Source organism: Balaenoptera physalus (assembly GCF_965194825.1).
Source record: "Balaenoptera physalus genome assembly, chromosome: 3".
NCBI lineage: Eukaryota > Metazoa > Chordata > Mammalia > Artiodactyla > Balaenopteridae > Balaenoptera > Balaenoptera physalus.
The window spans coordinates 13874896-13899898 of NC_138890.1; the positions used below are offsets into that span (position 1 = coordinate 13874896).

The following is a 25003-nucleotide window of genomic DNA, read 5'->3' on the forward strand; positions in this document are numbered from 1 at the left end:
TAGGGGGGACGTGTCGGGGACGGCAGTAGACAGGTCAGAGAGGCTGGCAGGGCCTTGGCTGGGGTGAGGCCTTGCTTTTACCTTGAGTAGCATGTTTTACAAAATGACCACTAATATGATATGCTCTAGGTCAGCTTGGCTATTTCCTGGAGGTTGTTGTAGGTGTCTCTACCCAGAACAACCCCCTGCCTAAGGGGAAGATTTCCATTTACAGGGTGGAGGAGAGAAGTAGGATTTCTGTTCCAGCTCTCACAGCTGTGCAGGAAGTGCTGCAAGAACTGTTCATCAGTAGGAACTGTTTCTTAGACCCATGGGCTTCATTGAGACCAGAAACTTATTTAGTCCTAGACGTAGGTTTCCCTGCTGGCTCTGAGCCTTTTGGGGCGGCCGCCGGCCCTGCTGCCGCAGGATGTGTGCAGGGAGGAGCTGACAAAGGAGCCCAGGCAGCGCTTCCAGGCAGTGGCGTCACCACATTGCTGGGTGTCCTGTTGAAAACGATGAAAGATGCACATTTGGTTCTCTCACTTTCCACTCACATTTCCTCCCAAGACTGGAGAAGGCTTTTCTGGCCCTTCCTGGAATTTTCTGTGTAAAACCTCCTGCCATTTCCAGCTCGATGAAGCTGGTGGTCAGGGCTGCGTTCTTGGCCAGGCCCTGAGGGAGTCAGCCCTGGAAGGGTTAAGGCCTCCCATTTTTGATGTGACACCCGATTGGCACATTGCAGGTGGCATGGAAATGGCAGGCGTAACCCTTTGTGGGCCGAGGAGGTTCAGCCTGGGAGGCAGCTGGGAGGGACAGAGGACTGGTCCTTTCCCGTGGGAGGGAAACTCAACCAGACATCCCTCACAGTGACGTCCTACGCCAGAGGACTCCTGGTCACCATTTCCCTGTGGACATTTCATATTTTTCAGATTCCCTTCACAGGTGGCACCTTTATTTCTGTGTCGCGTTCTCTGGCACCATTCGTTTCTCTCTCCGGGGCTGCAGGGGTTGGGCTTCGGGCACAGGCCCCCGCTGTCAGAGGCTCAGACACCCATGTGGGGCCACTTCCAGGTGGGCAGTGTTGGGTGCTTACTGAGCACTTCTGAGAGTGTAAACACAAAATCCATGTCCTCATGGGGTGAGCCTGGGGGTGCTATCAACAGTTTTAAAACACTCGCTACCCGTCTCTCTCCCCCCCCTTAAAACACGATCAGTTTAGGTGTACTTTGTCCTACTGTGTGCTTTGACTAGGAGGTGTAGACAGACTTTCATCTCATGTCCCTGGGAAGGGGCACTCAGAGGCCAAGGCATGAGGCTGAGGGGTAGACAGAGCTCAGTGGAATCTGCGTGGCCTGTCTGGTTAGTGGTGTTCCGTGTTTTCAGAAGTTTTTAGGAGATTGTCGATGTCTGGGGGAAGATAGAAACACCCTCCCTACCTACACCATCTTCCCCAACAGGATCTGTGCTTTCTTTAGCCGCCCCTCCCCCATGACTCCAGGGAGGGAGGATGGTTGTTGAGGTCAGGGGACTTGGCTGTTCCAGGCCAGGCCCTGCATGTCCCCAGGTGAGTTTGAGCGGCTGGGCATGCTACCAGAGGGCTGGCTGTTTATGTGGCATGAGCCTCATTGAAGGCAGTGACCACTGATTTTTCTGGAGATGACTTGTCCCAAAACCTGCTCTGTTCCCACAAGCGGTGGTGGGGTGAGGTGCTTCCAAGCGCCTTTCTCCACAGTGCACGTCTACATGGGATTTTCCTTTAGGAATCTGAAGACCATTCAGGTTTTATTTTTAAAATGTTGGGTGGTTACTACTTGAGTACATTAAAGTTTCTGCTTTCTAGGTTAATTTTATTAAATATATCCCAAAAAAGCATTATTTCAGAGGCTGTATTTACATGTCCTCCACCTTAAAAAAAATAATCAGATTGTAAATGTGTGTTTATTTGTAAATGTAAAAGCCTGAGGTTCTGTGTGTGTGGTTTTTTAATTTTTTTATTTTTTTTTACTCTTTTCAGTCTTAACAATCTATATACATACCTACGTATCTGGGTGGTTCTTGAACCAAGGACTGAAGGTGACTTGATAGGATGGCTGATTTGGTCTGACTTTATCTTGCATGACTCCTCTGGGTGGTGATGGCCTTATAAATGGGTCATTAGCATTTCAGATGGAGTGTGGTGTTTGGGCACACCTGGCATGATAGAAGTGCCCTGTTAGGAGGAGGTCGAGATGCTCCTGAACTTAACCTTCCCCTTTGACTTCTGTGTCTGAGCTGAGCGCTGAATTTGCAAATGGTGTCTCTTCCCTGAAGGGTTAGGTAGAGCGCACCTCTGGGGGCTGAGGGCAGAGAGCTCCCTGCGGAGAGTGCCAGTGCTCAGATTGATTTGTTTGATGGAGTGACTGGAGGCACTTCATTTAAGTTGTGTGCGTGCATGTGTCTTTTTGGAGCATACTCTGTGCCATTTCACAGGTCTCAGCACTCCCCTCCTCTGTCCTTCAGGACCTAATTAAATGTTCCAGCTCTCCTCACTCTCACAGGCTGATGGCAGGCCGGTCAGGGCCCCTACCCCACCCCCAGTTCCTGCACTCCTGCAGGGCACCCAGAGTCAGAGAAGTCTGTGGGAGGCCCGATCATCACTGTTTAGCCTCTCATACTGAATATAAGTGGCCTCACTGTAATGGGAGAATGTTTTTTCCTTCTAAGCAACCTCATTCCATTTAAAAAAGTTGTTAAAAGCTTTGATCTCCTTTCTGGTTTCATCTACTTACTTTGGAGATGGGTTTTCATGCGCCTGTGTATTTCTGCCACTTCACCTTTTGTGCTACCATTTCTTTCTCCCTCTTCCATCTCTACAACTCCAGATTCTACTCTTGGGGCCTAGCTCAAATGAAGCTAGATCCTTAGCCGCCTCCTGTGGACCGGCAGGGTGGATTTCTTTTCCAGTGTTGGTTTGTAACAAAATGGTGATTGACACACATATCTCATAGCCCTTACTGGGTCTTTGCTCCCATGAGGGCGGGGACCCCCCAAGCTGCTCTTCCTGCCCTCCACAAAGGTGGTGCCTGCAGGTCACTGGCCCCTTGGAGGTCGCCGTCTAGCGCAGAATCAGTGTTGGGAGCCTGTCGGCGTCCACATCCTGGGCCAGATGGGCTGTGAACTAGGAGGAGGGTGTCCCTGGTCGTTAGTAACTGACCAGGCGCCTCAGTGCTGCAGAAGTTCCCTTCTGGGTTCAGGCATCACTCAGATAAACAACAGTAGACAAAAGTCAGTTCTTTGCCTTCTCTGGAAACTTAAACTACCGTGTGCACAAAGTAGTAGAAATGAGCATGGTTGCAGTGCTAGTGATTTTACAATGCTCAGCTGTTCCACCCAGGTGTGAAATTATTTGTGTTGGAGGAATTGTGGGTTGATGTGGCGGAGGTGTGCAAGGATCCGCACAAGGCCCCGCAGGGCTCTCTGCAAGGCCCTCTGGGCTCCTTCACTTGCTTTAGAAGTTGGTGATCCTGGACCCTGTGTCTAATCTCATTTCCATACTTAATGGTTTTGCTTCTTCTTGAGATAGTTGGACACTGATCACCCATAAGAACTGCTGTTCTTTTGCTCATAAATGAATAGAGAAGACCCTTTGTAAGGTAATTGGAGAAGGTTTGGAGGTGGGAGGAGGGGATGAAAACTGTGCACACGTATGAGTGTGTGTGGTGTGCATGTGTACGTGGGCGCATGTGTTTGTGTTTGCATGAGTGTGGGTACACACACGCGTGTGTATTTGTGTGTGTGGCGCAAGGTTGCTTGGTGTTCAACTAGCCTGGTGTGCTGCATTTTGGGGAGCAGGGAGATGTCTGCCGACACCCTGGTTTCCTGTGTCCCTCCTCTGCCAGTAGGGTGTCCATCAAGTGGGGTCAGATGCTCCCAAGTCTGGAGCACCCTGTGTTCCTCATCCCTTTTACTCCCTTCTCATTGTCTCAGCCTACCCAGAGCCTAGGCACCACTGGCCACCTTTGGAGGCCAGCAGTGAGATTGCCCACCTTGTGAGAAGTCTTTGAAAGAGCAAGTGAGCCCCTTCAGCAGGACAGAAGAATTTGTTGGTCAAGTCTTTTATTTTTGTTACGTGGCTGTTTATCTGGCGAGCCAGCGTCGGCTTCTCTTAACACTAGGCAGAAGGCTCAGAAAACTTGCAGCAAGTCCCCAGGTCCAGGGAGCTCCTGTGTGGGATGGACACGACGCCACGAGGCTGGGGGTGAGGTGATGTGCCTACCAGTCAGGCCTAGCATTCGCATAAAGGTCAGGAGAATTGAAGGACCAAGGTGCTGACCAGGTGGAGGCTGAGCCTAACTGCTGTTCCCGAGGCTCTCCTGGTGTCCCCAGGCTGGGGCTGAGCTGTGGAGCTACAGTTGCAGGCAGAATGCACCAAGGTTCATTAAGGATGCAAGGTGCATGGCTCTGATGGCACTGGAGTGGGACAGTTGGGGGCAGTATGGTGTGAACCTGTGTCCTCCCAGATCCCAACCCCTCCAACCAGGTAGAGTGCGCTTCTTAGGGTTTCTCTAGCACAGATGACCCCCCTGTCCCCAGCCCTTGAGGACAAAGGTGATTCCTGGTTACCTGGAGAAGCCTGGCCCTATGGCTCTTCCCAGGGACCCCCAGGTCTCCAGCGACTCAGCCCTAGTGTGCTTGATTCACACTTTCCTTCCTGGCTTAACCCCTGCCCCCTGCCCGCCCCGCCCCCGCAATCAGGTCGTTCTCAGCTCCTGTGCTTTTCCTTAGAGCTTTGGTCTGATGCTCAGGCACGTGTGCTTAGGAACTGCTTGTTTCTGTAACTGGGTTAAAGTTTCATCCACTGCAGCAGTTGAGTTTATAGCATGTAATTTCCTTCTACGAGGGACCTATTTATCTTGAGAGCGTGTAGGGCTTTTAGGATGGTATAAAATAGACCCACCTAGTGGGACAGACTGACCCTGCAGTAAGCAGTCTGCACTCGACACTTTTTGAAACTAAATTTCTTCTGATTTGTCAGAAGGGTTAACCTTGAGTTCTGGGCTTGGATTGAATTTACACATTCAGGTCCTTTTTTTGAAATCGATTTTTCTCTGTAGTCAGTTCTGCTGTGAGGCTTGTTTGGAAAAGCAGGTTTGTTCCAACACTATTAATATATTGGGCACACTGTTTGGTTATGTGCGATTTTGTCCAGGAGAAATGCTAGGTCTAGGGGTTGGGAAGCTATGGCCCACAGGCTGCTGGCCTGTTTGGGTAAATAATGTTTGATTGGGACACAGCCGTGCCCATTCGAGAACGAACTGTCACAGATGCAGAGCTTGAGTAATCAGGACAGAGACTGAATGACCTGCAGAGCTGAAAATATTTACTGTGTACCTTTAAGAAAAAGTTTGCTGACTCCTGTACTATAGGAATCTGGAAAACTGCTCCTAGTTAAAAGAGCGCCTGCTGGTACCCTAAAGGAAAATGCACACACCTCAGATGCGCATCACGCCCCCTCTGGGCCGCACGCATCCCCTTCTGGGGTCAGACAGCCTCCTTGCAACATGTCACAGTAACTCAGAAACTGCATCCCACCCACTGTCAGAGCAAACACCAGATCTTCCCTCAGGTGAGGCATAAGGCTTCAGGCAGCATTTGTGTATTTCTTAGCTGTTTAACGTGCTGCCATTTAAAAATCAGGTTCCTGTCTTTTTTTTATGTCGCTGATGAAGTTTTAGGGTATTGTGCCCTAACCCCATTGTTCCTACAAGCCCTGTGTTTTTATTGCATGATTTTGCACCATGTGGCAAGTTTTGGGAATGCATATGTTGTGCTCCAGCAGAACTTTCTGTACTCTGAAAGCAGACAGCAAAAGGTGTGGTCTCGGGCTTCCCTGGTGGTGCAGTGGTTGAGAGTCTGCCTGCCAATGCGGGGGACAAGGGTTCGAGCCCTGGTATGGGAGGATCCCACATGCCACGGAGCAACTGGGCCCGTGAGCCACAACTACTGAGCCTGCGCGTCTGGAGCCTATGCTCCGCAACAAGAGAGGCCGCGATAGTGAGAGGCCCGCGCAACGCGATGAAGAGTGGCCTCCGCTCGCCACAACTAGAGAAAGCCCTCGCACAGAAACGAAGACCCAACACAGCCAAAAATAAATAAATAAATAAATAAATTAAAAAAAAAAAGTCACCTTTAAAAAAAAAAAAAAAAGGTGTGGTCTCACTCATAACACTCAATAAAGTTGTAAACATTTAATATCTTGTCTGGACCCCATTGGGCCAGAGCGAAACTTCCTGCTTGTGAGGAGCTCCCTGTGTCCTTTGGAAACCACGCCTGACTCTAGGTAGTTGACAGGGTGTTTCAGTGGGCACTGTCTGGAGGAGCATGGGCTTCAGTTCCCAGCACTGTCCCACCCACTTGCTGTGTGACCGTCACCTGCCTCAGTTTCCCTACTTGTAAAACAGAGCCTGACGATAGCACGCACCTTGCATCTGAGATGATCCATGTGGGGTAAATACTCAGTCAGTGTAAGGTGTTCTGTCTGTAAAAGAAGACCCCACATTTCTGTTAACAACAGAGGAGCATTAAACTTGGGTTGAGATCTGAGAATCCCAGTGGTGAAAGGGAGCCCGTGCTCACCAACCCCTCACCCCACCCCCCAGTCCCTGAGCTCCTCTCTGTAAAACCTACATTTGTTCATTCATTAAATGTTTGAAGTGCACCTACTATGTGGCTGGCACTCTTCCGGAGCTGGGGATACACCAGGAACATTGATGGCATGACCCTGCCATCATATGGCCTGTTACCTTGTGGGTGGCAGTGACATCTGATGACAGGGGGCTTGTACCTTTTGGTTGCAGGGGTCTTCCCTGCCCAGGCCTCCCCATGAGTGCTTCCGCAGCCCCTGGCAGGGCAAGTCTTAATTTTCTGAGGTGAGGCTGCCGTGGAGGCATTTGAGGACAGCTGTTCTGTCCTCCTCCTCACTGGCAAGTGTCATTTAAGCCCTACCATGTGCTTGTCTCTCCAGGTGAAAACAAACAATTTAAACATGATTAACAAAAGGGCTTTAGAGTGTATAGTGGAACGTTCCACAGTGAGCAGCTTGTAAGAATACCAGGTAGAAAGAAGAGTGTTGGACCTGGGTTCCAGACCCACTAGACTTGGATTTCCCCACCTTGTGGGATGACAGGCTGGTCTTCTACCCCCAGAGGCTCTGGGTATATGTCACCTGTCCCCCTGCCCCCACATGTATAGGTGTGGCCCGTCCCCACCTGGGTCGCAGGACTGCTGCAGGGAGAGTCTGTCCTTCTCATCTTCTCAGTTCAGGTCTTTGAAAGTCCAAGGAGCTCCTAGCTGGGCCAGGGCCCCTTCTGATGATGTACAAGAGAGAAAACACCTGTATTCTGGAGTGTCTTAAGTTTTCAGATAACTAAGGGTTCAGAACCCAGCTTCAGTCAGTGAGGAAGACTTAGTTCTGTTTTTCAGGAAACCTTTAGCACAGGCTCACTGTGGCCTCCCTTCCTCTGCCTGAGACTCTCCCAGCTCAGCGGCTTGGCCCATGCTGTTCCTCTGCCTGGACCATCTCCCTGGATTCCTGTTCCCGCCTTGGCCTCAACCTGTGAGGCTCCATCTCAGTACACTCGCCTCCCAGAAGGTCAGAATGCAGGAGTTTTTTTTGTTTTTTGTTTTTGGCTGCATTGGGTGTTCGTTGCTGTGTGTGGGCTTTCTCTAGTTGCAGTGAGTGGGGGATACTCTTCGTCGTGGTGTGCGGGCTTCTGATTGCGGTGGCTTCTCGTTGTGGAGCACGGGCTCTAGGCGCACAGGCTCTAGGCGCACGGGCTTCTGTAGTTGTGGTGCACAGGCTTAGTTGCTCCACGGCATGTGCGATCTTCCCGGACCAGGGCTCGAACCTGTGTCCCCTGCATTGGCAGGCGGATTCTAAACTGCGCCACCAGGGAAGTCCCAGGACTTTTTAATGAAAGCACTTGACTTGCTTGCTACATTTTGCCTTGTAGGGCAACCCCAGGAATCATACACTTTGTGAGGCTAATTTACAGAAATGTAGGTTTAACTCAGTAGCACATTCTGAACCCGTACTGTTTGCTCCACACCGAAAATGGAGATGAATGGGAAAAGTCTTCTGCCGTGGAAGAGTTTAACATTGAGATGAAGCCGTCAAGCTGTATGGGCGTTGTTGCTGTGGGCAGCCCTAGTGAGGAACAGTGTGGGCTGTGGGCCCTCTCAGAATGAGCCCACACTGATGCTGTGGCCTGATGTCCACTTGGGACAGCTACTGGCCCAGGTAGAAGATGGGCTGTGGGGATGAGCTAAGGGGTTTGGGTTTACTGCTTAGAGCCCAGGAGTCACCGTAGCAAGTGGTATAGAAGGTGGACTGTTAAGCTGCCGACAACAAATGGGAAAGTGGCAGCGGCATCCCCTTTCAGTACACTGAAGGTCACGGTTCATCTTGGGTTCTTTGTTCTGCCTGTTTCAACAGGCTGGCCGGGGGCGGGGGGGGGGGTCCTCCCTCCGTGCAGGGCCTTCTTCCCTCACCCCCACCCAATACCACTTGTTCTTTCAGTTCTCAACCTTTGTAGGTGGGAGTGTTATTTTATCTAACTCTCCTTTTTATCTTTGTTTTCTTTGAATACAAAGAAACTGATAAATAGTCCTGTTAAGAGAAATAATTTAATCAAGAAATGCTTAATACAGACAGTGAAAGTTTCTGAGATGAGTGTTGTGGATTTTAGTCCAGTTTCTTTCAGTTTCGATTTTAGTGAACTTTCAGTATTTTTTTCTGCAGGTTGTAAGCATTTTAAAACTGTGAATGGTATCATATTATTCTGCAACTTGATTTTCTCATTCAAGTTTTTACTAATGTCACTCTGTGCCTCTTCACATAGCGCACCTATGAGGTATGGATTGGGAAGCTGAGACTCAGAGAGTGACAAGCTCCCCTGGCCAGTTGCTCCCTGAGGTCCATCCTGTGTTCTCTGCAGTGTCTAGTGGTGGGGGCTGGCTGTTGGGATCAACTTTCTGTTTCCCAAGTTAAATTGCATCCCTTCTACTTGGCCTTAACGAGGTTTGACATTATTTAAAACTCAAGAGCTGGTGTTTTTGGTGTGATTTCCTTCCAGAACACAGCTGCTCTATCCCTGCCACTGTCACTCAAAGATATGTGTCAGGAAGTAGCTCAGGCAGAGAGCAGAGTGAGGTCTCTAGTCTGGAAGGGAAGACGTATGCCTGTCAGCCAGGGTCTGTGGAGAGTGTGGAGCTTGGCCAGTGGCTAGTGAGGTTGGCATTTGGAACCTGTCGTAACTCAACTGCATCGTAACTCAACTGCATCGGTTGTTGCACAGGCCCAGGCCCTTCTTTCCATGCCGCCCTGAGGACAGTGGCTATCTCACGTGTGCGTGTGCGGGCCTCCGCCTGTCAGCAGACACTCCTCAGCCTCTCTGCATGCCAAACAATCCCACTCCCAACATTCTTCCCCCAGATCTGCTCCTTCCCCATCTCAGAAAATCAAATCCATCTTTTTCCAGTTGCTCAGGCAAAAAAAAACAAAGCAACCCTCTCTCGCCTAGTGTCCAACTGTTGGTATGTTGTGTTGTCCAAATCCTCTAAAGTACACCCAGCATTGGTCATGTCTCCCTGCTGCTCTATCCCCTTTCCATCCTGAACCACGAGATACAAAACCCCCCTGACTGTTCCCTCTGCCACCTCCCTGCCTCAGTCTGTCCCCAAATCCTTTAGAACAAATTGGATCCCACTCCCACTCCCCCTCCATCCAACACACCCGCTGTCCTCTGTGCTCCACCTGAGGTCAGTCTACACTCAGCACCCTCCTTTTGCCACCTCCTCAAGCTCACTCCCTTCTTTGGGCTCTGGAAAAAGCACCCCACATCATCTACTTTGCAGAGCATCAGCTCTGTCACTTCTCCCAAACACATGTTACTAAGCCTCACTTTTCTCATGCCTGAAACAGGAGTATTACTAGTAGTGTTCCTGCTGTTATTTTGTAGTAGTGTGGTATAAATAACATTTCCTAGTACAGAGTATTAATGATAACCTCAGGGTTATGGCTCTATGCCTTATGCCTATCTAATCCCCCCTCTCAACCAACACCCCCCCCACCGCCCCGCCCCCTGTGCAGGATCAGTGTTAGTCTCCTGAGTCCTGTTTAAAAATATTGGTTCCGGGCTTCCCTGGTGGCGCAGTGGTTGAGAATCTGCCTGCCAGTGCAGGGGACACGGGTTCGAGCCCTGGTCTGGGAAGATCCCACATGCCGCGGAGCAACTGGGCCCGTGAGCCACAACTACCGAGCCTGAGCGTCTGAGCCTCTGCTCCGCAACAAGAGAGGCCGCGATAGTGAGAGGCCCGCGCACCGCGATGAAGAGTGGCCCCCACTCGCCGCAACTGGAGAAAGCCCTCACACAGAAACGAAGACCCAACACAGCCAAAAATAAAAATAATAAATAAATAATAAATAAAAAAATTAAAAAAAAAATATTGGTTCCTGGGACTTCCCTGGTGAAGTAGTTAAGAATCCGCCTGCCAATGCAGGGGACATGGCTTCGATCCCTGGTCTGGGAAGATCCCACATGCTGCGGAGCATCTAAGCCCATGCGCCACAACTACTGAGCCTGTGCTCTAGAGCCCGCGAGCCACAACTGCTGAGCCCGTGCACCACAACTACTGAAGCCCACATGCCCTACAGCCTGTGCGCCACAACTACTGAGCCCACACGCTGCAACTACTGAAGCCCGTGCACTCTATGGCCCACATGCCGCAACTACTGAGCCCGCGTTCTGCAACTACGGAAGCCCGCGCTCCTAGAGCCTGTGCTCCGCAACAAGAGAAGCCACTACAATGAGAAGCCCGCGTACCGCAACGAAGAGTAGCCCCCGCTCGCTGCAACTAGAGAAAGCCCGTGTGCAGCAACGAAGACCCAACACAGCCAAAAAAAAATACTGGTTCCTGCCACAGCACAATTCACCCTTTTGGAGTTGTCTTAGAACAGATTTTCCACCTGAGGTCCTCAGACCAGTTGGAAGGTGACATTTTTTTTTTTTTTTTTTTAAATATGGGGATTGTATTTTAGTTACTATTGATGCTGATATGCAGTCACATCTTTTTTTTTTTTTTTTTTTAAGATTTATTGAGTGATTGATTGATTGATTGCTATGTTGGGTCTTCGTTTCCGTGCTAGGGCTTTCTCTAGTTGCGGCAAGCGGGGACCACTCTTCATCGCGGTGTGCGGGCCTCTCACTATCGTGGCCTCTCTTGTTGTGGAACACAAGCTCCAGATGCGCAGGCTCAGTAGTTGTGGCTCACAGGCCTAGTTGCTCCGCGGCATGTGGGATCTTCCCAGACCAGGGCTCGAACCCGTGTCCCCTGCATTAGCAGGCAGATTCTCAACCGCTGCGCCACCAGGGAAGCCCCGGAAGGTGACATTTTAATAAAAGAAAGCATCTTTTGGTAGAAGCAATTGAAATTCGCATCCAACCCAAAGCCATGTTGTCAGCATTCTACCTGGGACTTGGTAGCCCACTCATCCTGGGATTGGTCTGTGCTGTGTGCTTGTGAAGCCTCTAGTATGGCTGGAGCCTGTCCTTCTTGGGCCTGAGGAAGACTTGGGCTGCATCCTGCCTGTCCAGCCAGGTTGTTTGGAGAGAGTGAGGAGGGGCTGAGGCCACCTGGGTTCCAGCCCTGCTCCCCATGTAGCAGCAGCCTGTGCCTCAGGCAGCCTTGCAGCCTTGGTGGCCGCATCTTTACGGTGGGCTTGCTGCTGTTGGGATCTGTCCCTGCAGACAGCAGCCGGCACTGGATCCTGCCTTGATTAGAGGGGACTGCTCTCTGTGGGCCAGCAGTTCTCCCCGGGCCTGTGGTGGAACTTAGGCCGTTGTGGCTGCTATCCCTCCCTCACTCGCCAGGAGTTTTGAAGCAGATCCTAATTTGTCAGTTGGGGTAATCCAACCTCTTCACCTGCTCTTTAGAAAGTATTCTAATGCACCTCCTCACTGCATTTTGCAGAAATTGTCGGTCATGCTTCATTCCTAGGTCACACTTCATTCCTCAAGGCTGGTTTCTTCCTGACAACTTTTTTTTTTTTTTTTTTTTTGCTGTCCCTGCCTCTGTGCCTGCAGGGCGGTGGCCGCCAGCCCTGATTTGCTAGGTTGGGGCACTGGTCCTTCCTGCTGAGAGGAGGGAGAGGCCGCTCCTTACTAACACCTGCCCTCCCCAGGAGCAATTGCCTGGTGGTGTCCGGGATTGGCCGGTGGCAGGCCCCATGTGGGCACTAAGGCAACCGCCTTCCCAGTGGAGGAGGCGCCACCCAAGGAGGGGGAGGTCAGAGCCTGAGGCTCCATCCCCCATGGCTGGCCCCGCCCCCTCCAGCTGTGCTCACCCTTTATGTGGTGGGGGAGGGGGGCAAGACTGCTGCACCCCTCCCCCACTCAGCAGCCTGCCAGAGGCACAGGGCGTGCCTGGGGTTGGCAGAGTTCCAGCCCCTCAGCTTCTGAGTGAGCTGCCCTGACACTGCACACAGAACACAAGCAGATGGTCTCCCAGGTCCTCTGCTGGGGACCCCGACCAGAACTGTGGCCTAGCATGGTCTCTGGGACTGGTGGGAACAGCCCCATGGGTGTGAGGCTCTACTCTGGCCCCTTGTGACCGCTTGTCCTTCACCAGTGACAATGAAGTGAGGTCACTGGGGCACCACCTCGCTGGTCTGGTGACCTGATGCACAGCGACCTCCGTCAGCCTCTCCTCCCACCGCAATCCATGTGGGCAGTTGGGAGGAAGGAGGGACTTCATGCAGGGTCTGGCGTTCAAATGAGCTTCATGGATTGGAGCCTGGGGTTTACAAGGCTGGAGGCTGTGCTGGGGGTGGGGGCCCTGCAGGCTGGGCTGGAGCAGAGGCGAAGTGGGGAAGCATTGGGGGCGGTTCTGAGTGCAGGATTGGGGGGTGCATTCTCCCTGTTCACTTAGGACCTCCCCTCCCCCAGTGGGCACCAGGCCAGCCTGGGAGCTTCTCCCTTAGGGACAGAATTTCCTTTGACTCCAGTGGGGGCCCTCCTTGCCTGAGGTCCTGGACTCCCTTCATCTTTTACCCCCAATAGGCTCCTCTCTGATCCTGGGAGCACAGGTACCCACCATCCAACGTGGCCTCTGAAATCACTCCTCTCATCCAATTCCCCATACGTTCGAGCAGCTCCTGCTGTTTAGGCAGTGCCCAAAAGGAAAGTGACCCATCCCTCCCACAGTGAGGGAGAGGAGGGGAGGGTGACTGACATTCAGTTCAGGGCAGTGACTTGTCTGCAGCTCATGGGGAGACACGACAGACAGACTCAGTGAGCAGGCTGACAGCATTTGTGGTGAAAGCATGTTGGAGAAGGACAGAAACTAGAACTTTAGGCTGAGAGGGACATGGGAGCATCCCTTGCTTCCCTCTGGGGTGGTGAGGAGATGACCTCTACAGGTGAAGGAGGGGATGGGGAGATCTGGGTGAGAGCAGAGGGATGGAGTGTGGCTGAGGGCTGAGGTGGCACGGGGTGGGCAGCAGGTGCAGGCTGGGATGCCAGGAGGGGTTGGAGGCAGATGGAGGCCAAGTTGATAGTCTGTGCCCTTGAGCTTCAGACTTCTCAAGCCCTGCCTGGAATGGGGAGCACCCCAGGGGCGGGGGTGACATGGCCACGGGGAAACCTGCTTGATTCAACCCTTTTGGACTGCCCGTGGGAGCAGATGTCTGAGGGTCCAGGCCGGGGCACGCTGGCCTAACACGTGTCAGACGGACGCTCGGCCTCCTGTGCCAGGAGCACGAAGCAGCTGTCACTTTCCTTCCTTTCAGTTTGAGTCCAAGGCAGGGCCCTGCACTGTTGCTCATTTGTGAAATCAGCTCCTTTAAGGAGCTTGCAAATGAGTCAGCTCAGGAGTGTGTCCCACATACAGTGATGGGGCCCCTTCAATGCCCTGTGCTCTCCCCACCCCCACCAAGTCTCCAGAAGGTGGGCTGCTTTGGGACTGGTTCTGCCTGGCCATACCCAGGACAGGCCTCCCAGGGTGTTTGCTGGTGAGGAAACTGAGGTGCTGGGTGCCCTGCCTGCTTGGACACAGAGCCAGGAGGTCTTCATCGTAGGCGCACTGCAGGTGTGAATTGGGATTCTTTGAGGGGCTCATACGGTGTGCTCCTCCCCGGGCCCCCACGTTGGTAGATGTGGGCATTGACTGTCCTGTGGAGAACTGGTACTTCAAGGGTTCAGGAGCCTGGCAGCTAAATTCTTTTTTTGTTTTGTGATGAACTCTTGCATGGCTTTTTAGACCCTGACTGTTGAAGTCTGGTTTCCCATGTCCTGCCCCGCTGGGACATCAAGGCTGGGCTCTGAGCGGCCCCTTTAAGAGCGAGTGCTCGTGTCCCAGACTCGGTTGTGGAATGCCAGCAGTCTCCCTGTAAACAGACATCACTGCGGTCTTCCCTCCTGTCTCTGTGAGGGTTAACAACACTTCAGCTTGTTGTCTGGAACCGGTTCAGACTGGTTTTCTGGAAAGTGCTTTGTCTCTCAGACTGAATCCTGGGAAGGGTCATGTGGAGCCCAGTGATGTCATGGGATCAAAAACTGACTCAGCTGTTTTTTTTCTTCTTTTCTTTTCTTCTTTCAATCAAGATATGTGTATGCTGCAGGTACAGGGTGCCGGCATGGTGATGGGCCAGGCCTCACCCCACTCAGAGTTCGCCTCGTCGGCAGTCAAAGGGTTAAGTGTGACCCCCCACTCCTCACCCCCCTGAGGTGAGCAGGGAGTGAGAAGGCTGCCCCTCGCTGAAGCGGGAGTAGAAGGGTCAACCCTCATCAGTGCAGTGCAGGGCTGGAGTTGGGCTGTGACCCTGCTCCTGAGACAGCATGGTCCCTCCTTCTTGGATTCCAGATACCTCCAATCCCATGTAGGTGCTCAGGATCCCATAGGCAGGGAATTCAGATCTAGAACAGTTTCCTCTATTTGCTCTTGAGTCTGGAGTGCAGAGATTCCCCCCTTCTTTCTGATAAGCAGCCACCTTCCGTTGTTCCTGTCCAGGTCCCTGCAGGTTTCTGGCCCTGGATGGGGCGATGCATAGCTTGGCTTCCCAGATGCTCTGTTGCTCCTGCTCTCGCCTTCCCCACATCAGTGAAGAAATGTCCTGGGCACGCTTTGTGGGCCCTTCATTTGTTGTACCTACTTCTGCCATTGTCACATGGTGAGGAAAACACTCCATGCTGACATTGTGAAAAGTTCCTGAGAAGACAGCCACTTCGTTGTGCCAAGTTTAAATGTCATGTTTTTTCCATCCCCTAAAGTTCAGAATGACTGAAGAAGCATGCCGAACACGGAGTCAGAAACGAGCGCTTGACCGGGACCCAGCAGAGGACGATGTGGAGAGCAAGAAAATAAAAATGGAGAGAGGAGTGCTGGCTTCAGAGTTAAACGCTGACGGAGACATGAGAGTGACGCCTGAACCAGGAGCAGGCCCAGCCCAAGGGTTGCTGAGAGGCGCAGAGGCGATGGCCATGGGCAGAGGCGAAGGGCAGGTGGGCGATGGGCCCGTGGACATGCGAACCACACACAGGTGAGCAGGAGGGGCCAGGAACCAGGGACAGGCCTGGACGTGAGGAGGCCTGTGGGGGTGAAGCCGCCGTCAGGCCTGCAGGAAGCAGCTTTCGGTGGCTTATCATGGAGATGGCTGTGGGCTCCAGCCCTGGCACCTCCGCCACCATCCTGGCCAAGGGACCTCCCTCTTGGGGCCCTGGGGCCCAGACATCTGTAGCATGGGGCGTGGGTCTCACAGGATGGGGGAATGGTAGCCTCTGTTGGCTCCCCTGCTTGACAGCAGGCCTTCACTAAACTTGTACCTGCTTTCTAGCTCTGTGCTTCTTCTAGTTTATAGGAAAACTTCTTCATTTGGTCCAGCTTCCCTGCTTTTCAAATCTGGAGCATGGGAGGCCAGGGATGATGCTACACCCTGCTTGGGTCACTTGGCTAGGGGCAGAGTCGGGAGCCCAGCCCTCTCACGTGCGCCACCACTCCTCCTAGGCCGTGCGTCAGGGAGGAGGGACCCCTGTGTTGGGGACTCCTGTAATGGGCTCTTTCGGGTTCTCCTTCATCGATACTGATTGCTTCAAGAGTAACTTTCCCAATCCTCAGCTTTTAAGGAAAAAGCTTGAAAGAAATAAGACTCAGTGTACCACCCCATGTCTTCACTAAGAAACCCTCTTTTCTCCCCGTAAAGAGAATTGCTGGCCTAGCTCCTGCTCCTGCTGTTACCCCTCCCTTCACACCCTGATGTCCCATGAGTCAGCAGCCGGTGGCCGTGGCCTCCTGAGAAGCCCTGCAGCCCCTCTGTGGTTCATCCCTTGTCTCCCTCAGTGCCTCCTCTGCAGACTCCCTTCCATGTCTGTTTGCCCGGGGTGGGGTGAGGGGCAGTAAGTGCAGATCTGGAGAACCTAGGTGCTCTTTGCCTCCTTGTGTTGACTGACCCCACAGGGGGACCCCAACCTGCCGTCTTTGTGTTAAATTCATTTGGGCCCCACACTGTTGGCGTCCTAAGGACTTCAGAGATTGTCTGACTCAGTATTTCTCAGCTTTAAAAATTCTTACCGCCTTGAGATAAGTGGGAAAATCTAACCCCCTCCTACTGGGGAAGCGTATTAGTCTGGGGTGGTGTGCTTTGTGTTCTTGCTACCCAGAAAGGCCTTTTTTATCTGGCTCTGCTTTCTGCAGTCCCTGTTCTAAAACCAGAGGCCTCTTCTAAAGTTCTAGAAATAAAATTTTAAGTTTGGGTCTGCTTTCCCTTCCCTTTCCTTTCAGAGTGTCACAGGTGGGTGAAGAGAAGGAGGAACCCACATTTGTAGAGATTTACTGGGTCCCTCTTGTGTTCCTGGGCTCCTGGTCTACATTTTTTCCTATAATCACTGTGCTCCCCTGTAGGGCAGGCCAGTGAATTGTGAGGGAGAGGTTAAGTGTTGAAGGAGCATAAAAGAATGTAAGAGAGCAAGAGACAGAGACTAACCCAGGCACACAGAGCAGGGGTCCTCCTGTGGGACTAGGGAGACCCCAGGGCATCCTTGAAGCAGTGTGAGATTGTGGAAGGAGCCCAGATTTGGCAGAGTGGGGGTCAGATCACACTCCCTGACTGACCTTGGGCAGGTGATACTGGCCCGTGCTTCTTCATTTGTAAAATGGGTGATAATCTCTGCTCTGCATCTCTGGGTGACAGATGCGTACCCAGAATTGACCCTGGTGCATGGCATGTGGTGAGGGAAATAAGTGTTGGTAACAACTACCCTTCAGTCTTCAAGCTTCACTTAAAATATGACGTCACATATAGAGCTAGTGTCTCCTTGAGTCCTCACATAGAATGTTCTGTCTAGTTTGTTGAAGTACAGTTGTGAATTTTGACAGAAGAATAGGATCAAGTCCAGCCCAGAGCCATTCTAAAACTGTAATCTTTTTTGGAGTGAGTGGCCATAGTTTCTGTGTTAGCAGCAGGCAGTCTTTGGATCCTCGTTGAGAGCGTCTGGCTCATCCCTTGGGAACCTCCATATAGAGAATTTTATTTAATTGAGGTATAGCATACATAATGAAAAGTACACATGTGCCACTTAGTACATTTCACAAACTGAGCACATCCTTGTAGCTCAAATCAAGAAATAGAACGTTACTAGCGCCCTCATGCCCACTTGTTGTCACTACCCTCCGAGTAACCACTTTCTTGACTTCAAACAGCGCAGATTAGTTTTTCCTGTTTTTGAACTTTAAGTAATTGGAATTATATAGTCTGTACCCTTTGCTTGCTTTCATTCAACATAATGTTTGTGAAATTTACTTATGTTGTTGAATGTAGGAATAGTTACTCTTTTTTCATTGCTGTATAGTATTTTTCTAGAATTTCTGTTTGGATCTTTTTAAAAACTGCTTCTTTCTTTCATGCTGTGCTATTCTTATGACCCAGTTTAGGCCTATTGAAGGCTAGAGGGGGGTTTCTGGTGGCTTCTAGCAGAGAGAATTTCCTTTTTCTTTAAGGAAGTGCTGGCGAATTAAAATCACCAAGATACAACTTTTTTTTTTTTTTTTAAACGACATTGGGGAGATTTAGACTGTGGAGATCGATAAAATGGTAGGATCAGTTCTCTCCTTCTCTGCAGTTCCCCTCTTCATCTCTCTTTGGCATTTTTTCTGACTTAGTCTCCCAATGTGTGTGTGTTTTATTTTCAAAACAAATCAAGGCTGGAGGGCAGCTTCCAGCAGTGAATGAATGAGGAGAAATTGTCAAATCCTTTCCCCAAAAGAACAACTATGAAGCAGCACAGAATTGACCCCCCAAAATCAGCCATTTCAACACTCTGGAAATTGACCAGAACCACACAATAGTCTGCGAAATGTTTGTGCTTAAGAAACTGCTGAACTCTGGGTAAAAATGGTGAGAATCTGTGGCATTTGACCTGGGGCTTCTCTCATGCCCTCTCCCCAGCTCTCTTGGTAGGGAAGTTCTGCCTAGCCAGTGCAGGCTGTAAGGACCAACAGCTTCTCTGCAGGGGTGAGAAGGGGCTCACTCAATTTAGAGTGGTGGGCAGCAGCCCTACCCGTGGCCTTGTTGGTTAAAGTGACAGTTTTGGAGATGGGCAAGTGGGGAGGGACAGTGGCTGTGTTAGCTCAAGGTTGCAGACATGTTTGGGGGCAAGACAGAAAAACAATTTGAAGAAAGAATGGCTAAACGTGTATTTGAGCAGAAGCTTATCCAAGAAGCTCAACAAACCTCAAGTAGCATAAATACAAAGAGATCTATACCTAGACACATCAGAGTCAAACTGTTACAAGCCAGAGAAAAAGGGAAAATCTTGAAAGTAGCAAGAGAAAAACAACTCATCACATATAGGGGAAGCATTAATATAATTAACAGCTGACTTCTCACCTGAGACATTCAAATGGAAACCAAAAGGGAACTGAATGGCATTCAAAGTACTCAAAGAAGAAAATTGTCAACCCAGAATTCTCAGTGCATCAGAACTGTCCTTCAGAAACGAAAGCAAAAAGAGATTTTCAGATAAACAAAGACTGAGGATTTGTTGCTGGCAGACCTGCTGGTTCTTCAGGCTGAAAGGAAGTGACATGTTGGTAACATATATTCACAGGAAGAAATAAAGAGCACTGGAAATGGTAAATATGTGGGCTAATAGAAAAGACACTTTTTTCTAATTTCTTCTTAGTGAAAAGACATAACATCATATGCAGCATTAACCATAACACTGGATAGAACTGACAAAAACAACCTTAGCTCTTTGGCAATTGACCAAAGGCATACAACAATCTGTTGTATTTATAACATATATAGACACGTGATATATGGGACAACAACAGTACAAAACAGGAGGAATGAAATGGAGCTGTATTGGAGTAACGTTTCTGCATTTTACCGGGATCAGGTTAGTGTTAATCTGAAGTAGACTGTGATGTTAATAAAATGCTTATTGGAATCCCTAGAGCAACTATTAAGAAAATAACTTTAAAATATAGTTTAAAAAAATCAACAGAAGAATTGTGGTACATTAAATATGTAACACAAAAGAAAGCAGTCAATGAGGAACAGAAGAAAAAAGAAGGAAGACATGTAGAAAACAAACAGCTAAATGATAAATGTAAGTCCAACCAGATCAATAATTGCATTTAATGTTAGTAGTCTAAACACCCCAATCAAAAGGCAGAGATTGTCAGAGCAGATAAAAAAGGCAAGATCCAGCCTAATTATATATTGTCTATAAGAGACACCCATTAGATCCTTAGGTAAAAGGATGAGGAAAGATATACCACAAGTAACCATAAGAAAACTAGAATGACTGTATTAATATCAGATAAAATTGACTTTAAGACAAAAAAATATTCCTAGAGCCAAAGAGGGACATTTTTTAACGGCACATGGGAAGATACACCAGTCACAAATGTATATGTACCTAACAACAGAATCCCAAAATATCTGAGGCATAAACTGATAGGATTGCTAAGAGAAGTAGACAGTTCATAAATTATAGTTAAGAGATTTCAGTACTCCTCTCTCAATAATTGGTAGAGCAACTAAACAGAAAATCGGCAAGATTCTAGAAGACTTGAAGAACACTGTTGATCTCTTTGGCTAAAGGGCATCTATAGAATACTGCAGAATACATCTCATGTGCACATGGAACATTCTCCAGAGTGGACCATATGCTAGGCCATAAAACAAGTCTCAAGGGTAGCTGTAATAAAAAAGACGGACAGAGGACTTCCCTGGTGGTCCGATGGTTTAGACTCCACGCTTCCACTGCAGAGGGCATGGGTTCAATCCCTGGTCGGGAAACCAAGATCCCGCATGCCGTACAGCACGGCCAAATAAATAAGTAAAAGCTCTTTTTTTTAAAAAAAAAAAGGACAATAACAAGTGTTGGCGAGGACATGGAGAGACTGGAACCCTGATACATTGCTGGTGGGAATGTAAAATGGCATAAACGGTTTGTCAGTTTCTTAGAAAGTTAGACATGAACTTACCACATGACCCAGCAGTCTGTCCAAGGAATGTACCTGAGAGAAATGAAAGCGTGTCCACACAAAGACAGGTACATGGGTGTCCATAGCAGCATGATTCACAATAGGCAAAAAGGTGGAAACAATCCAGATGGCCACGGATAAACAAAATGTGCTATATCCATGCAGTGGATTACTAATCAGCAATTTTAAAAAAGCGAATTACCAATTTGTGCTGCAACATGGATGAAGCTCAGACTCACCATACCGAGGGGGAGACACCAGACCCAGAGACTACGTATTGTATAATTTCATCTACAGGGAGTGTCCAAAAAAGCAAACTTACAGAGACAGAGAGCGTTCAGATGGTGGTCTGAGGCAGGGGTGGGGGGTGGGTGAGGGCAGTGATTAACAGATCACAGGCACAAGGGAACGTTTTGGGGTGATGGAAGTGTTCTAAAATTGGATTGTAGGGATGGTTGCACAACTCTAAATTTACTAAAAAATCACTGAATTATACTCTTAAAATGGATGAATTTTGTGGTATGTAAATTATACCTCAATATGGATGTTAAAAAATATAAATGAGGTTAAAATAGTTTGGTTTCCGTTCTGGCATCCGTAAATGTGCTCATGGAAAAACAAAACCCCGCAGAGGTGGAGGTTGATCCTGTTGGTCTTGTGAGGCCAACTCAAAGCTCATGAGCATGTGCTGCCCTCCCCCTACCCCAAGTCTGGACTGCTGGAAGAGGCTGGAGCTGGGACAGGCAGAGGAAGCTGTTTTGGGTTCTCTGTTTTGCTTCTGAGATAAATAGATTCCACTCCTGCACTTTCCTATAGAGGAGACTCTCTTTCTGTCACAAATTGTTGATCTTCAAAAATAGTCTGGGCCACACACAGGTGAAAAGAGCTTTGTTTTTCGCCTCTTGGGTAGAGGAACATTTAACTGAGTAAAACATGAGCTTCTTCTCCAGAGGTTCTGCACCTGAAAGGTTAGGGCTGGGTCCCTTGGTTGCCCTGGGCCTGTGTGGGATGGGAACTTCATGATTAGCCACCCCCATACTTCACTGAAAATGTGTTTGTGTGTGCCTTTTTCTGAGGTGCCAACTCTCCCTGGATTGTCTGTGGCAGGTACCATGCTCGTCCCTGGGGACAGAAGTGATAGGACAGGATCTGACTTAAATGTTTTTTAGGATACTTGATCATGAAAGAATATGCAGAGGTGTTGGGGAGCCTCGACTTTAGGGGTGTGGCTCACTAGGGATGGAAGTCACTGGTTGCCTAAGCAGACCATCTCTATTTCCTCATTTTACCTGGGAGGAAACAAGGCTGGGCTCCCAGGGTCTCATGGGCAGGGCAGGAGCAGACTTGGAGCCCCATTTCTGCTGCTCGACAGCCAGCCACGAGGGTCTTGTGTGGATGTGTGGGGCAGGTGTCATGGTGACTGTGTCTCCCTGGCTTCCATTGGGGTGCGTGGGCTTCAGGCAGCTGTCTGACACCTTCTCTTCCTTCCCTGCTTTGCATCGTGTGTCTCTTTTGCTGTGGGACAGGGCTCTACTTGGACCAATGGTCTGCCCTATGGTGTGGGTGGGAAGGACTCTGATGTGTGCTCTTATCCCTACCGAGGGGCCTGTGGCCTACTGGGAGCTGGCAGTAGCACCTGAGCCATTAGAGCTGTTCTTGGCTTTAGTTTTTCTGGCTTTCTACCTTCTTGCAAGGTTTAACAGACTGTAAAATGCACCAGAAGTACACCCTCTGTTTACCAAGGCTGCAAAAGCAGGGCACCTTTGTTGCAGCTGGTATCCTTGATGACAGAATTACTGCCCCATCTTTCTTTTGGGACTTTGGTAGTGGAGGGCGACACTCTGTATAGAAGCTAGGATTCTCAATGGCAGATCATTTGCTATTAAGACAGGACTTGGCCACCCACAGTGGTGAGTGTGTGTGGGGCATGTCATCCACACCCATGTTAACGCCCGAGTCCTCTTCCAAAGTGAAAATGAATCTGAAAGTAACACGATAGTGCTTCCGCCTGTCATCTGTAATGTTGGATTGTGTGGCTGGCCTTGTTTTGTTCTGTTCTGTGTAGAAATGGAGTCCACAGGAAGAGGTATGTGCATCACTTAACGTTTCCAAGATGACTCCACAAGTTATAGAGTCCTTGTTTGGGTGGACATGCTTTACAAGAGGCCTTTGGGAGAAGAAGGATACAGTAATCCCTGGGGTTGCATTGCCTTGCCAGGAAGTACTGCTGGTGCCTGCCGTGTATGCCTCTCCTGCTGCGGTTTTGACACATGTATCCACCTGTGTAGTTCAAAGCCTTATCGAGATACAGAACCTTATCACCCCAGAAAGTGCCCTGGAGCCATCCATACATTTCCTGCCCTCCCTGACTGGGTGTATTCTCCCACTCTCGACCAGTCTTGCCTCTTCTCAAACTTCCTAGAAATGGAATCATAGAGTATGTGCTTGGTGGGGTCTGGCTTCTCTCACTCCACGTGATTGGGATTCATCTCTGTTGTGTGTTTCAGCATTTTGCTGAGGGGCTGCTGCGTGGATGTGCATAGTCGTCCACTCACCTGCCCACAGATACCGGGCAGTCTCCAGTTTGGGGTGCTGTGATCATTCCTGTAGAAGTCTTTCGCGTGGACATCGATCATCATTTCTCTTGCTAAATACCTGAGGTCAAACTGCTGGGGTCACAGGGTAGGTGGGCATTGAGCTGTTTTAAAGAAACTGCCATGCCTTTCCCCCAAAATGTCTGGGTGGTTTTACTCTCACAGGCGTGGAGGTCCAGCTACTTAATACTCACTTGGTGGTGTCAGGCTTTACAGTTTTAGCCATGGAGTCTTCAGAGAGGTCTGAGTCCAGGTCCTGGCCTGCTTGTGTGACCATCAGCCCTCTCCCTTCCGCCACAGAGGGTGAGGCCAGCGATGGTTGCTGCGCCAGCTTCCCGCGTGGGGGTGGGTGGGGGTCCTCCACGGTGATGTGCAGACGTGAGCCCCCGTCCTACCCTGTTCTCCCCACCATGCTCCACTGCAGCTGTGCCTGACCCACCGGCCAGCTGTCTGCTGGAATGTGCGTCCTTGAGTGATTCGGGGGAATGTTACACAGCTGTGGGCGTGATGGCTCTGGAAAGGGCTCTGGTTCTCTCACAGCCTGAGTGAGTGTGATTGTGGCCCTCACCCTGGCTCCTCCTATAGTCGCCAGCGATCGACACCCCGCCCCCCCCTCCCCCATGTGTGAGAGCTTTGGAAGTCTCGCAGCCAGGAGCCTGTTCCTTCTGTGTGACGATCACTTCCCTCAACGGGGGTGGGGGGCTGGGGGGGTGGGGGGGTGGGGGTGGGCCTCTGGCACTCTGTGGGAGGCTCTTGGGGAGCCCAGCCCCTCCCCAGCACCTGTTGTGGGCTGGCCTTTCACTTGTTAGTTCTCTGTCTGCGGCTGGGCGGCTTCCAGGAGGGGCCAAGCAGCCTTGGGGAGCAGCTCCATCAGTTCCAACTAGAAATCCATAGCCTGCTTGCATTTCAGCACGTAAGAGCTGAACTGAGAGGTACGTTCCTTCAGAAATCGGTTCCTTGTTCTGGATTCCCCTGCCTCAGCTGCCACCTCTCCAAACCTCTGTGACTTGTCTCCATCTCCTCCTCATTCTCTGCCTCTCCCCTTCCCTCGGGTCCTCATCCCGGTTCTTCTCTGTCTACCTGTCTTTATTCTGGGCCGTATCTTATCCCAGGTTTGTAATAATTGTTCTTTGAGGGGTTCACCTGTACTTCTGAAAATCATTAGATTATTTTTGGATGGCAGAGTGACAGACTCTGGGTGCCCTGTTTCTAACTCTTAGAGTGACCTAGCTCACATGGGGCATATTGTGAGCCAGCCTGGTGACAGGTAAGGAGCTCCACAGTTTTGCCACTTCCCCATTGCCTTTACGGCGCCCTCCTCTGGCCTTGGAGGGGATGGTTTCTCACTGGATAGTGCCAGCCTTCTGGGGATATTAGTGTGTGGCTGCCCTGACAGGAACCAGCAAGGCACCGCGTACAGTCATCAGGGTAGTAGCTGTAAGCGCTTGTTTGTTTAGCAGTCAGGAACTCTTCTCTTCACACATGTGTGAGTTAAGCAGATTGGCAGATTAAGCAGATCATTTCCTTATTTTGAAATTATTCAGTATAATTCTGCAATTGCAGTTTCTGATATCCTCTTATGGCATGTATTCCTGTTGGTGCTTTGTCACATGCTGACAGGCTATGCCCTCACTGCTGTAGTGGGTTTAAACATTCTACCTATAGGGGTACATGAAGGAGGGTCTCTGTCCAGCCCTCTGCCGTGGAGGCTCTGCTTTTATATGCATTGCTTTTTATCTTACAGCCGGTTTCTCCGACATGAGGAGAGCAGGTGTACTGGAACCATAACCAACCCTGGGGGTGGGGCCTGCGAGTGTGCTGGTCTGAGGGATCCCATCCTGTCCCTCATGGCCACCTAACCTGGTGGAGAAGAAAGATGAAGAGAGCTCTGTGTGTAGAACAGG

General features: G+C 50.2%; 1 protein-coding gene across 12 annotated transcripts in view; it reads left to right on the plus strand.

Annotated features, from left to right (window-relative positions):
- GATAD2A (GATA zinc finger domain containing 2A) overlaps positions 1–25003 on the plus strand; it is a 99544-nt gene that overhangs the window by 47468 nt on the left and 27073 nt on the right. For 3 of the 12 annotated variants that reach the window (XM_082457681.1, XM_082457680.1, XM_082457683.1), the window contains exon 3: positions 15288–15556. In XM_082457681.1, the coding sequence (XP_082313807.1) occupies positions 15288–15556 (269 nt within the window). The other 9 variants (XM_082457679.1, XM_082457678.1, XM_082457677.1 and 6 more) reach the window with 7 other exon arrangements.